Source organism: Globicephala melas, chromosome 15 (assembly GCF_963455315.2).
Source record: "Globicephala melas chromosome 15, mGloMel1.2, whole genome shotgun sequence".
In the NCBI taxonomy this organism is placed as follows: domain Eukaryota; kingdom Metazoa; phylum Chordata; class Mammalia; order Artiodactyla; family Delphinidae; genus Globicephala; species Globicephala melas.
In genome coordinates, this window is record NC_083328.1 from 8,236,415 (window position 1) to 8,249,752 (window position 13,338).

A 13,338-nucleotide genomic window follows, 5' to 3' on the forward strand; every position below is an offset into this window, starting at 1 on the left:
TGGGAGTTGTAGTGCGCGCGCAGGGTACGAGGTCCGCGCGGCCGCTTCCTTCCGGTCGCCGCCGCCGACGGATTCGCGCGGCGCCACCTCCTGGAATCGGACAACCGCCGGCACCAGCACCGGATTCGCGTGCCGTCGATCAGGTCCCCGCGGGCCGCGCCTCCTCGCCATGGGCCCCCTGTCGGCGCGGCTGCTGATCCAGCGGGGGCGACCCAAGTGCGACCGGCTGGGGAAGATCCGGAGCCTGGAGTAAGGGCCGGGGCCACACCGCCCTCCACCAGGGCCTGGGTCGGCGGACGGTCGGGAAGAAAGCCTGGGACCGTTCCTCTCTCCCTGCCCGGCCCCGTTATCAGCCTGTCGGTTCGACAGAGTCTTTAATCATTCGGGACAAACGCCGTTCTGTCGTTATGAGATGGGTCAGGTAGGCCCGGAGCGGCATTACCTCAGAAGAGGGTCCAGGCTGCTAGGGAGACAGTCTTGCAGAAAGAATATGGAGCAACCTGTTGAGAGAATTACAGAGGACTGGGGAGCACAGAAAGCCCCCCTAGAGGATCAGGAAAAGCATCCTGGAGGGGGCCAGCTGCCCCAAGTTATAAAGTAGGGACAGGGTTAAAGTAAGTGGGGGAATGTTGCGGATCGGCCATGCACGCAGGAGAAATGTCAGGTGCCAAAGCCGTCGGAGGCAACCTGGGCTGCCGTGCGTGCGGGGTGGGAGGCCTGCCTGCCCCCTGAGCCCGCCCTGTCTGCCCCTCTCCCCAGCCTGTCAGGGATGAATCTGCTCTCAGAGCACTTGGACCCCAAGCTGCTGAGCCGCCTGAAGCAGCTGCAAGAGCTGGACCTCTCCAACAACCAACTGGAGACGCTGCCCGCCAACCTGGGCCTGTCCCACCTGCGCATCCTCCGCTGCGCCAACAACCAGTTGGGCGATGTCACTGTCCTGTGCCAGTTCCCACAGCTCGAGGAGCTCAGCCTGGAGGGCAACCCCTTTCTGACAGTAAGTGGGCGGCCCCGCATCCCGGGCCAGCACCCTGGGGGCTCGGGCTCAGCCACAGGCTGGGGTGACCCCGAGCCGCTCTCCTGCCTCATCCCCCAGGTCAGTGACAACCTGAAAGTTTCCTTCCTCCTGCCCAAGCTCCGTAAGGTCAACGGCAAGGACGCTTCCTCCACTTGCTCTCAGGTGGAGAACCTGAACCGGGAGCTGACCAGCAGGGTAAGGGGCGGGGCGGTGTCTCTGGTGCTTGGGAGCAGTCGGGGGCCTTGAGGAGTGACAGAACTGGACATTTGGAGGACACCAAGGGGGGTTACAGGGGCTCTCTGTCCCAACCCCAAGTGGCCCTGAGCCCCTAGCCCGACCTGTTGCTTTGAGCTTGGCTGTGGCGCTTGGCCTCTTGTCCTTGGAGGTCGTGCCCTGGCAGGGGAGGCTGGGATGCTTTCACGGTGACTTTACCCTGGGCCAGCTCCTCCCTTCAGGGGCCTGTCTCTCCCTCTGTGTTGCTTGGGTTTGTGCAACCTGCAGCTGAGAAAGCTGTGATTCGGGGAGGCATCCCAGAGGCGGTGAGGTTGAGACAGCTCTGGCCCTGAGATTAGAGGCAAAGGTGCCACAGAAGGTCCAGGAGAGCCGGGGTGGGCTGAGCCTGAATCTGGTCCCTCTCGTGCCAGGTCACAGCTCACTGGGAGAAGTTCATGGCCGCACTGAGCCCAGAGGAGGAGGCTGAGAAGGCCCAGGCAGACTTTGTGAGGTCGGCCGTCAGAGACGTCCGCTATGGGCCCGAGTCCCTCAGCGACTTCACCCAGTGGAGGGTATGTCCTCACCCCGCTGTGCTGGGAGTCGCTTCTCCCAGCTCCTCCCTGGCTGCCATAGCCTGAGCCACCCTGGAGGTCTCTGGCCATGAGGGGATGTGGGGAGTGGGCAGGTCATGGAAGGAAGCCCTATGGGCTGGAAGGACTCTTCCCCAGCTCGGGAAGCACCCTCTGACTGGGCGTCTGGGGAGGGGCTGGAGGCCCCCGGGATGTGCTCAGCTTCCTGATGGCCTGGCTCCACCCAGGTGCGGATGATCTCTGAGGAGCTGGTGGCCTCTGGTGGGACTCAGGTGCATGAGGCAAACATCTCAGAGAGGCCCCCAAAAGCCACCACTATCCAGGAGCCTAGGGTGAGTGGTTCCATGGGGCTCCCGGGCTCCCAGGGCCTGCCCTGGCCCTTCCTGCCTAGGGAGGCATTAGGAAGGCGTCCTGGCAGTGTGCCCAGGAGATGGCCTTCTTTGCTCGAGCTGGTTCCCTCTGACCCTGGTACCCCTGGCCTCCCGTACCCATGGGAGAGTGCAGTCCAGCCTCTGATGGGGAGGAAGGAAGCCCTGGGCAGATGGACACATGGTCACCAGGCCCTCGGGTTGCCCCCGCCCCCTCCTCCACAGGCCGGGCCAGTGGCCTCGAAGCGGCCAGGTGATGGCCCAGTCAACCTCTCTCCCAACAAGCGGGTGTGCACCTCCCCGTTGGCCCAGGTGGAGGGCAGCCCTGTGGGCTCTGCTGGCAGCCAGGTGAGCTACCAAGGTGGCAGGGGGCGTGTGGTGGGAGCAAGGCCCGGGGGCAGCCATGACCCCCCTCTGCTCCCACAGACTGCCCTGCAGCTGGAGCCCCTGCACTTCCTGCAGTGCCACAGCAAGAACAACAGCCCTCGTGACCTGGAGACCCAGCTCTGGGCCTGCGCCTTCGAGCCAGCCTGGGACGAGGGCACGTCCTCGGCGGGGGGCAGGCGGGGCGAGGGCCACAGGGAACAAGCAGGGCAAGCTTTCTGGGCACGGGGCCTGGGAATACCACGTGCAGGGGCCGCCTGGGTGGACAGGGGAATCGGGAGGGACAGAGAGCTCAGAGTGTCCTCAGGGTCAGGAGGAGGGGCTGCAGTGGGTCACCAGGCTGATCTCTCAAACAGGGCAGGCAGGGGCCACATCCCAGACCGTGGCCACGTGTGGTGGGGAGGCCGTGTGTGTGATCGACTGCCAGACGGGCATCGTACTGCACAAGTACAAGGCGCCTAGTGAGGTGAGTGCCGGGGCCCTGCTCCTGCAGGGTGGCAGGCAGAGCCTTGGCTCCTGGGGGTAGGAGCGCTGGGGTCGGGGGGCCAGACTCGGCCACCTACTCACCAGGTGACCTTTTTCTTTGATGCTGGGCTCCTGTTCCCGGGCCTGATCCTGCACGCGTGTAGCCCTGCCCCTCGGTGAGCCCTCCCCTTCCCTCCCCAGGAGTTCTTCTCAGTGGCCTGGACAGCCCTGACGGTGGTCACACAGGCAGGCCACAAGAAGCGCTGGAGCGTGCTGGCAGCTGCAGGCCTGCGGGGCCTGGTCCGGCTGCTGCACGTGCGGGCCGGCTTCTGCTGCGGGCTCATCCGGGCCCACAAGAAGGCCATTGCGACTCTCTGTTTCAGCCCCACACACGAGACCCACCTCTTCAGTAAGACCCCCTCCCCGAACCTCCGGGGCTCCCTTAGCACCCGTCCTGCAGCCTGACGCCTCAGGACTCCTTCCTGGGATGGCAGGGAGCTCCTGTGGCTGGCGGGCCTCATGCTGGCTGCCGAGGTCAGCGCAGACCGGTAGGAACATCAGGGTTTCATGGACAACTGACCAGGCTTCAGATTCTGTCTCTTCCCCCAACCTGCTCTGTGGCTTTGGAGGTTTCTGACAACCTGGGCCACGTCTGTGACCTGGGGACCTGGGTGGATCCCCTGGCCCTCTGGGTGTGATGAGGGTGATATCTGAGCAGAGACTTCGGGACATGGCTGCGTGGCGTGGGGCACATAGGTTAGAGTAAGATAAGGATGGTAGGCCCTGGAGTCTTTCTCCCAGCCGTGGCCCTCCCTCCCTGCCTTGGGGCCGTGGTCTCAGCCTGGGATACAGCCTGCAGGAGGGAGCAGGGCCTCCTCAGGGCCACCTCTCTCCTTCCCATCCCCTCCTCAGCGGCCTCCTATGACAAGCGGATCATCCTCTGGGACATCGGGGTGCCCAACCACGATTACGAATTCCAAGCCAGGTGATGCTTTGCGGCAGGACTTCGGGGGATGGGCGTGGGGGTGGGCACACACCTGAGTTTGTGGCCTCACGCCCTCCCTCTCACCTGCCGGCAGCCAGCTGCTCACACTCGACACCACCTCCATCGCCCTGCGTCTCTGCCCCGTCGCCTCCTGCCCGGATGCCTACCTGCTGGCTGGCTGTGAGGGCGGCTGCCGTTGCTGGGACGTGCGGCTGGACCAGCCTCAGAAGAGGAGGTGAGAACGGGCAGGGGTGCCCTGAAAGCCAGTCCTCGGAGCCGGGCAGCCCCCAGTCCAGGTGTCTGACCCCAGGCACACCTGCTGCAGTGATGCCCGCAACACGCCCCCTGCCCTGGGCAGCCAGAGGCTGTTTTCACGGGCCTCCTCAGAGCTGCCCTGTCCCCACCTCCTGCCCATCTCTTGAGGAAAGGTCCATTCCCTCTCTAGGCTTGATCACCTCATCACTGCCCAGGTCCTGCCACTCACCAGCAGTGTGACCTTCCTCTGCCCAACATGATTTTGTCATCCACAAAGTGGGGACAGTAACTCACATCCCAGGGCTAGTGGAGGACAACGGGACGGTGTCTGGGCCAGGAGAAGGGCCAGAAGGGCCTGGTGGAGGCGTGTGGCTCTTCTGTATCACCTGGAAGGCCTGAGACAGTGCTCGGCAGGGGTCCCCTGGCCTTGTGGGGCCCAGAGCCTGGTGGGGGAGACAGGCATTAAAACCCCCCCGAGTGTGATTGATGTCAGCTACAGAGGAAGGAGAATAAGGTGCTCCGAGAGGAGCAGGGAGGCCGAGGGGACTCCGAGGTGACCAGTGGCGGATGGACAGGTCCTCAGGCTCATGCTCTCCATGAGTCCCGAGGGAGTCAGGTGGGCAGAGGCAGGAAGGGTGCTCACACGGGGGAAGCGCAAAGGGCCAGTGGCAGGGACAGCTGGCTGACCAGGGAGAGCTGGCCACAGCTTGGAGAACTGGAGGGATTGGCACAAGGTGATGTGGCAAGGTTGCCTGGGCCAGAGGATATACTGGCCCTGTGGGCCCTGGTGAGATCTTGAATTTTATCCTGAGCATGGGGAATAGCGTGGGAAGAATTTTAGGGCAGGTGGCAGGAGGGAACTGTAATGACACCTCAGCACAGACCGTGGCAGTTGTCCAGCCAGGTGTTGGTGGTGTCCCCCTGCCACACCTGGGAGTCAAGTCCTGGGCCTGCCTTCTCCCTCCCTGCCTGGTCCCCAAGTCCTGTGGCGTCTCCCCCACGTCTCAGATGTGTCTGCTGCTCGTGGTTGGTACTCGGCTGCCTTTCTGGCTCCAGGACTCCGGGCAGCTGCTGGGTGGCCTCTCCAAGCAGTGTGCCCGCAGCCACTCCCCACTGTCCTCAGCGTCAGAGCAACCCCCCGCACCACCAAGTCTCTGGGCCTAGAAGCACCCACTTGGCCAGTGAACTGCTCACCTCACTCAGCCTCGGAAGCGCTGCCTCACTCCAGAGCCCTTCCTGGCCATGTCCCTGCGCCCCCTAAGTTGCCACCGCCTGTGACTCGGCACACTCAGGTGCTGGCTCCCCCCTTCCAGGGCCTGGAAGCCAGGGAGGGCCCAGAGTAAGTGCCCAGCAGGTGTCTGAATGAGCGAGCGGCCCTTTGTGTGCAGCCTTCCTGGCTGACCAGCACTTCCGCTGCCCCACAGGGTGTGTGAGGTGGAGTTCGTCTTCTCCGAGGGCTCTGAGGCAACTGGACGGAGAGTGGACGGGCTGGCGTTCGTGAACGAGGACGTCGTGGGTGAGCGAGCTTAGCTCGGGACAGTCTGGCTTCCTGGGACCCAGATGGGCCCTGGTCAGGCCTTCTGGGGTCACTTCTCCCTGGGCTGGGGTTTAGGTCCGAGGGCTTCGGAGAGGTCCCCACTGTGGGACACGAGTTGCCCGGAGAGGGGCCCCCGGGCACAGTTCTTCACTCTCCCCGACAGCCTCCAAAGGGAGTAGCCTGGGCACCATCTGCCTGTGGAGCTGGAGCCAGACGTGGCAGGGCCGGGGCAGCCAGTCCACAGTGGCCGTCGTGGTCCTGGCCCGGCTGCAGTGGTCGCCCACCGAGCTCGCCTACTTCTCACTCAGCACCTGTCCTGGTGAGTCGCCTGCCGGCCACCCCTAACCCTGCACCTCTGGGAGCTCCGCCCCACCTGATTCCCGTCTCTGTGCTGGCAGGTGAGGGGATGGTGCTCTGCGGGGACGAGGAGGGCAACGTGTGGATCTACGATGTCAGGCCCCTCGTGGCGCAGAGGCCCCCGCCACCGGCCACCCCGCAGGCCCCCACGCAGGTAGGCATGCGCACTGCGGTCCCCGCCAGGGCTGGGGCTGCCCGGGGGCCCGTGTCAGGAAGCAGGAGCCCAGCGCCCTCTCTCTCCCCTCCAGATCCTTAAGTGGCCCCAGCCCCGGGCCCTGGGCCAGACAGTGAGCAGGACCATGGTGAACACGGTGGTGGCCGACCCCACCTTTACCTACCTCACGGCACTGACGGACTCCAACATTGTCGCCATCTGGAGGAGAAACCAGCCTTGACTGTGGGACGCAACTTACTCAGCTTTTAGGGTCGTGAGGGGGACCTTCTTATCGGTGACTTTTTTTTTTTTTTTGGTGACTATTTTATATTAAAGTCTACTGTGTAAGAGAAGCCTGAGGGGAGCTGTTTGTGGGCCCCATCAGGTGTCCGCCGCTGAGTGAGGCAGGCAGGCCCGGCAGCTGAGGCTCCCAGGGCAGGGACGCCTGGAAGCACACGAGCTTTCAGTTCCTTCTGCTTGAGACGGCGCCGGGCAGCCCCAGGTTCCCGGGTTTTGTCCAGAAGGAGTTTGTTCCTGCCACCCTCTCAGACAGAAATCTGGCTCCCTGGGCTAGTCCTGAAATGAGGCCCCCGAGTGGCTCCGGAACAGGTCCCCCACCTCCACTGGACTGACCCAAGGCTGTGAAGTCACCTCTGCTTCAGCCCGCAGCTGGGTCTTTTCCTGCCACACTTTATTAGGAAGGTAAGACAGACTCTGTGTACAGGACACATCGGTGTCAGGGGTGAGGGACTTTCTACAAGGAGGCCCACGGCTGGAGGAAGTGCTTTTGTCCACCTGGTGCCTGGAGAAGAGCCGGGTGCAGCCCACTACTCGATTCCTTCTTGCTTGTCTTTGATGGCCACCTGAGGGGGAGGAAGGAGGCGGCGCCCTGAGCTGGGATGGCCGGGTGAGGATGTTGGGAACGCAGCCTCAGCCTCCCTGACCAAGGGCTGCCAGGACCTTGGCCAGGGGCCCCAAACGGTTCCAGGCACCGGGTAGCCAGCACCCCAGGGACCCTCTAGCCAGCCCTACTCAAGCCACCATGACTTCCCTGCAGCACAGGTCCTGCTGCCTGGCGTGGCAGGGAGGCGGGGGAGTAGGGGTGCTTCCTGGTGAGCCTGTGACTGACAGACTGAAAATCTGACAAGCCGTGGATCCTTCCCACTCTAAATCGTGTCTGGACTTTGAAGCCCCCTGCGTGAGATGTGACCACACCCATCTGGCCTTCTTGATGGTGGTACCCTACGATAAGATGAGCTGCCCCCAGACAGATAAACCACAGGGCAGCGGCACCACAGGGAAGAGGCTTGGAGGGACAGCCCCAGGCAGCAGGCCCCTTGCTTCCACGGGGACCATGAGAGCACAAAGGGAGACCCTGGCACTGGGTGAGGTCCCACCCTGGGTGCAGACAGCAGGCCCCAGGCCTCACCTCCATGACCCCTCAGTCCACACTTCCCGGATGCTGTGGTATACACCCCTGTTCTGTCATCACCTCCGCCCAGCCCCCATCTCCCCCACTGAATAAATCAGAGGAAACAACCCGGGGATCGTCCTAGGTGTGGGCATGAGCACGCTGCAGCTGTGACCATACAGGCTGGCGTCCAGACTGACCCCAGCCCCTCCGGCTCACCCAGCTCCTCACCCGGAATCGCTCTTCCAGCAGGGAGAGCTCGCTGATGAGGTCTGTGATGGCGTTGGTGAAGGCCTCCTGGGGGCTGTAGTCCGGTGTGGTCTGCACGCGGATGATGATCTTGTGTTCCAAGGGGTGGGGGACTTTGTAGCCAGCAAACAGCACCTGTGGGTCCTTCAGCAGCTGCCTGAGACACAGGGATGGGTGGGGTGCGGGTGGGTGGTGAGCCTAGGGCCCTTGGGGCTCTGGCCCCTTGTGACCTTCCAGGCCTTCTAACCAAGGGTCTTCCCGTTGGGTTGGGGCCTATAAGCAAATGCAGCTGCTCTCGATCTTTAGTTGTTTGTGTTGTGTGATGTCGTTGTCACCACCCCACAGCCCCTGCAAAAATGTCCAAGTAAGACAGACATGTGAAGAAGGTACAGCATGTGGGGACTCCTCCCATACACACAGCTACATCCATGAGGATCAACGACCCTACCTAGTAAACACAGTTTCCAGCAACCTCTTCCCTCACGAGACGTCAGGGACCCTCAAGGGCCCCAAAGAAACCTCCCTAGGCAGTAAAAATCCAGCTAGTGTTCAGGAAAAAAAAGCCCCATTCCCAGCCCCCAAAGAGCATCTGGCACAGCAAATAAAGGCAGCAGGGGGAGAAGGCCCCAGGCTCTGAGCACTTAATAAAGTGGAAACGGAAATCCTCTGGGCGATGCAGGCTGGCAGCTGCCGTCCACACGCATGGGGTCCTGGTCCACGAGACTATGGGGAAGCGAAGCCTGAATCGTGAGCTGTGCCCTGGGCGTGTGGGGGTTTTCTCCAGATCAGCTCCCTGAAATGTGAGCACTGGGGGGGGGGGGGCGGCTGGCACAGGTGGGAACACTGGGCTCACACAGTGGGGGAGGGTGGGGGGCAGCAGGGCCCCAGGAAAGCCTGGGTGCACCACTGGCTTGGCGCTGGGCAGGAGGCATCCACAAAGAAGATGGGCAACTCCGTCCGCTACTTATACCAGAAGACCGGACAAGCTCCTGCCCACGGTCTCAAACATGCAAACCTGGGAAAGGCATGGCTTCACTGATGGCACTTTTCAGCAGCGAAATGACAAGTCTCTGGCCAATCCTACTGCTGGCCACCTACCAGGCCAGGACTTCACCGGTGCAAACACCCACCATCCAATTACCAGGAACCCACCAGGGCACCGGATGAGCACACAGGCACTCTCCCACTTCCTTCCCTTATTCTACTAAGTTACAATCTCTGGCACACACATCTTAGAATGCCAGGTGTCACTGAGGTCACTGTCACAAATGGGGGCGGGGTGGGTGGCCAAAGCTGAATGCGTCTCCGTGCTTGTGAGCAGAGCCCCAAGCGGGCCTTCTTTCCTGTGGCTCGCTGCACATTCTCCTCCTTTAGTCAGATAACTGAGCCAACACAGGAAAGTGTCTACGTGAACAGAAACCGGTCACTGTCATTTTGAAGAAAAGGTACTGGGATGTGTGAATTCCTAGAGCCAGCACCCAGAAGGACTTCCTGGAGCTCAGAGAGACTTGAGAACATCTCCTGGAACTTAAGCTTGGCCTCTCAAAGAGCAACATAACCCCCAAAAGCCTCTGACTTGGAACTTACGATTTAATGATGTTTCCTAGCGTATGGTCTTCCTTGTTGATGGTGAACAAACAGGCATTGGGTACCTTGGTGTCCTTGTTAATGGTGATCCTAAGGGAGAGGCAGAGGCAACAGGTTGGTGGGGAGGGCCGCGGCTTCCCTCCTCCCCAGAGTCTAAACCCTGCCCTTCAAGGCAGGCTCAGGTCCCACCTCCTCCTGGAAGACTTTCCCATCTCTTCATCCCATAACGTCCTCTGTGACTCAGAGTAGCACCGTGGCTATACCCCAAACCCAGCCACGCCTGGCTCTGTGGGACCCTCATCTCACCTCTGGACTACTCCTTCTTCCTAAAGCAGAGCTTCTCAACCTTGGCACCACTGACATTTTAGGCCAGAAAATTCTTTTCTGTATGGGGGCTGTCTGGTACACTGTGGGGTATTAGCAGTACCTCTACCACTAGATGCCACGAGCATCCCCTTTATGACAACCAAAAATGTTTGCAGACACTGCCGAAGTCTTCTGGGGGGGCAAAATGGCCCCCGGTTAAGAACCACCGCTCTCAAGGGAGAGTGAAGTGCCGGGCAGGGGCTAGACCGCAGAGCAGAGCCCTGGATACCAGACAGCTAAGAGAAGGAAAAGCCAGCGTTTAAGACGGTCTTCTTTGTGCCGAGCCCTGGACTAAGCGCTTTACATAAATTACCTAATTTAATCTCCCCTTAGAGAAAATTCTGTGATTTAATACAGTAATAAGCCCATTTTCCAGATGAGGAAAGTGGGCCTCAGGCAGACTGTCACTTGCCCAAAGGCACAGAGTTCTCAAGCGGGGGATCCAGGAGCCAAGTCAAGGCTATCTGAGCACTGGATTACATTTCCCTTCACCTGCAGGCAATCAGGCGTCACTGGAGGGTTTACACCAGCGAATGAAGATCCGGTGTGAGTCTCAGAGCCATCATTCTGGCTGCAGCAAGGATAAAGGTGGTGGGCGGGAAGACGAGTGAGGGGGGCTACCAGATCCCAGAGGAAAAGGACTTTGGAGCCAGACACACTGGGTTCGAATACAGACCGGCCACTTTCTGTGCGCCTGGGAGAGTTACTTAACCTCTCTGAAGCTCGGTTTCCTCATCTGCAAAATGGGGAGACTCACCAACACCTAGGACTGTCTTAAGTTTGGCAGACTCAAGGGCGAAGCGCTCTGTGGAGCTAGAGCAAAACCTTCTGTCCCCCCGGCAGCGGACGGGCAGAGAAGCCCCAGAACCTGCGGGCGCTGACGGTCGAGGGTCCGCGACCCTCTCCCACCGAGGCCGGTTCCACTTACTTCTTCTCGCCCTCGAAGAGCAAGAACGACTCGAAGGCGGGAGGCGCGTTCATCCTAGCGTCGCAGCAGCCTCCCAAGCCTCACACACAGCCGCCACCACCTCCGGAACTCGACCTATATAACTCGACCACTTCCGGGTTAGCGGCTGCTTCCGGATTATGCCGGTAGTGCCAAACCCGTGTGAGGATCGGCTCGTTGCCCTCTATCGGTCTGGAGGATCTTGCGCAGGCGCTAGAAAAGCCTGCCGGAGGGAGAGGAGCTGGTGGCTCTGCGCATGCGTGAGTCGGGAAGGTCCTCTCCTGGGCTTACCTGCGGGCATGTTTTGACGCATGCTCCTAACGCTGGGGGCAGCTCTTTTGAGACATCTCTGTCTAGGCTAAGCCGAAACCCTGAACTCTTCTCTCTGCTCCCTTTGCCCCTTGATCCCTCTTTGGAAATGTGCCCTTGGAATACATGGCAAGAGGCTCTTGAATGGAGAATGGAGCCTTGGGTTAGTGGGCAGGTGTGACCAGCCGGGGCAGAAGAAGCCTCCCCTGGGCTAGACTGTTGTGTATGGATAATCCACCTGCCAAGGCAAGCTGCTACAAGACTCCTGGCTGGGTTGTTACTGGTTTACCAGGTGGGCTTGTAGCCTAGCGAGGTTCTTGTTAGGGGAGCAGTTGGGTGAGGGCCGGGGAGGTGGCAAGTGTATGCTGGTGGGGACAAAAAAATGTTGCCTGCCATTTCAATAAACAAAGAATGTTGCCGCCATCAAGCCATCAGCCCCTGACGGTGTGCCCTGAGGGGAATTCAGGATGGAGAAAAACAGGATACTGGCCCTAGATAGTTAAGATGCATATCTAGGAATCATTTCAATGCCCAGATTCTTTCATCTTCCGAAGAAAACTGCTGAAATCATTAACTTGAGATGTCTGTCTTTTGTGATTAGCGGTAATCTTTTGATGTTTGACTACAAGTGTTTTGTTTGTTTTTCAGCAAAAAACTCCTATATATCCTGGCTCCTCCCTTACCTCTTTGGAACAGTTCTGCAGAGCAATCTGAGAGGCTGTCTCCCAGGCTACTGTCCTCAGTAAGGTCCTCGATAAAACATAACTCGCAGGAACTTCCCTGGTGGTCCAGTTGTTAAGACTCTGAGCTTCCACAGGGGTCACAGGTTTGATCCCTGGTCAGGGAAGTTCCTCTTGCCGCTCAGTGCGGCAAAAAAACCACCCAGAAAACAAACAAAAAACCACCCCCACAACTCGCAGGAATTCCCTGGAGGTCCAGTGGTTAGGACTCGGCGCTTTCATTGCTGGGGCCCAGGTTCGATCCCTGGTCAGGGAACTAGAATGCCACAAGCCACGTGGAACGGCCAAAAACCCAAAAAATCACGCATAAGGCGCTTCCCTTGTGGCGTAGTGGATAAGAATCCACCTGCCAGTGCAGGGGACACGGGTTCGAGCCCTGGTCCGGGAAGTTCCCACATGCCGCGGAGCAGCTAAGCCCGTGTGCCACAACTACTGAGCCTGAGCTCTAGAGCCCGCGAGCCACAACTACTGAAGCCCGTGAGCCACAACTACTGAAGCCCGCGCGTCTAGAGCCCGTGCTCCGCTACATGAGAAGCCACCGCAATGAAAAGCCCGCGCACCGCAGCAAAGAGGAGCCCGCTTGCAGCAACGAAGACCCAACACAGCCAAAAAATGAATAAATAAATTAAAATTTAAAAAATATTTTTTTAAAAATCCCACATAACTCGCAACTTTTAGGTTGTGCATTTTTGTTTTTGTTTTGTTTTCAGTCAACACAGGTATGAGAGGAACTTGAAGGGATAAGGGATAAGTGAGTCGGTTTTGGTTGGTTGATATTTTGCAGACTACAGCTTAGCATAAAAGTCCCACCTGCGCGGTTTGAAGCAACAGGGGCTGGGGTCTCAGATTAGCTACTGAAGCCCTAACAGCTTTCCAGCTGTTTCTTCAAGGCTGGGGAACAGCTGAGGAGCCCCCAAGGAAATCTGGAGCTTCCCCCACCACTTCCCGGGAAGGACTCTTTCCTACTTAAGCTTTGAGACCTGGGGTGAGAAAATGTCATTTGCTGGAGGCCCACACCAACCTTGACTCTCCAGGCCAAGTGGGTGGGGGCCTCTTTAACTGCGGAGGAATAGAAGGTAATGACAGTAATGATGCCCCTTCACCCGTCTGAGTCATCCTGGGAAAGTTTGGGCCAAGGACGCTACTGAGAAATAAAATGTTGCCTGCCATGTCAGTAAACAAAAGATGCCGCAGCTGTCAGCCATTGCAGCCCTGCCCCCAACCGTGAGCCCTGAGGGAACTCAGGAAGGAAACAAAGAATATCGGCCAGCCAGCCATCATCAGACTGCAGCCAACCCCGAGGTGCAGCTTGATGAAATGCAGGATGTGAAAACACGGGATACTGGCCCCAGATAGCTGAGGTACATATCAAAGGAATGATTTTGGTGAGCCCAGACTCTTACATCT

At 59.6% G+C, this 13,338-nt stretch overlaps 2 protein-coding genes across 5 annotated transcripts; one reads left to right on the forward strand and one right to left on the reverse strand.

Moving 5' to 3' along the window:
* The first annotated feature begins 30 nt into the window (after positions 1-30).
* On the forward strand, positions 31-6,819 carry LRWD1 (leucine rich repeats and WD repeat domain containing 1). Of its 4 annotated transcripts, XM_030872076.3 has the most exons (15): positions 40-249; positions 760-994; positions 1,094-1,210; positions 1,660-1,800; positions 2,046-2,150; positions 2,412-2,534; positions 2,613-2,727; positions 2,927-3,036; positions 3,237-3,444; positions 3,948-4,020; positions 4,115-4,255; positions 5,700-5,791; positions 5,976-6,131; positions 6,211-6,323; positions 6,418-6,816. In XM_030872076.3, exons 1-15 carry the CDS (start codon positions 170-172, stop codon positions 6,562-6,564), a joined length of 1,956 nt encoding a protein of 651 aa, XP_030727936.1. In that variant the 5' UTR covers positions 40-169; the 3' UTR covers positions 6,565-6,816. The 4 variants fall into 4 exon arrangements, with proteins under 4 accessions (XP_060141086.1, XP_060141084.1, XP_030727936.1 ...); XM_060285101.2 differs by having other exon boundaries at positions 35-249; positions 2,046-2,534; positions 6,418-6,819; XM_060285102.2 differs by lacking the exon at positions 40-249 and adding an exon at positions 264-421 and having other exon boundaries at positions 2,046-2,534; positions 6,418-6,819.
* A 178-nt stretch (positions 6,820-6,997) lies between these two features.
* Positions 6,998-13,338, reverse strand: POLR2J (RNA polymerase II subunit J). The gene is made up of 4 exons (XM_030872082.2): positions 10,865-13,338; positions 9,571-9,660; positions 7,966-8,140; positions 6,998-7,186 (listed from the first exon to the last, which is right to left on the reverse strand). Exons 1-4 carry the CDS (start codon positions 10,915-10,917, stop codon positions 7,151-7,153), a joined length of 354 nt encoding a protein of 117 aa, XP_030727942.1. The 5' UTR covers positions 10,918-13,338; the 3' UTR covers positions 6,998-7,150.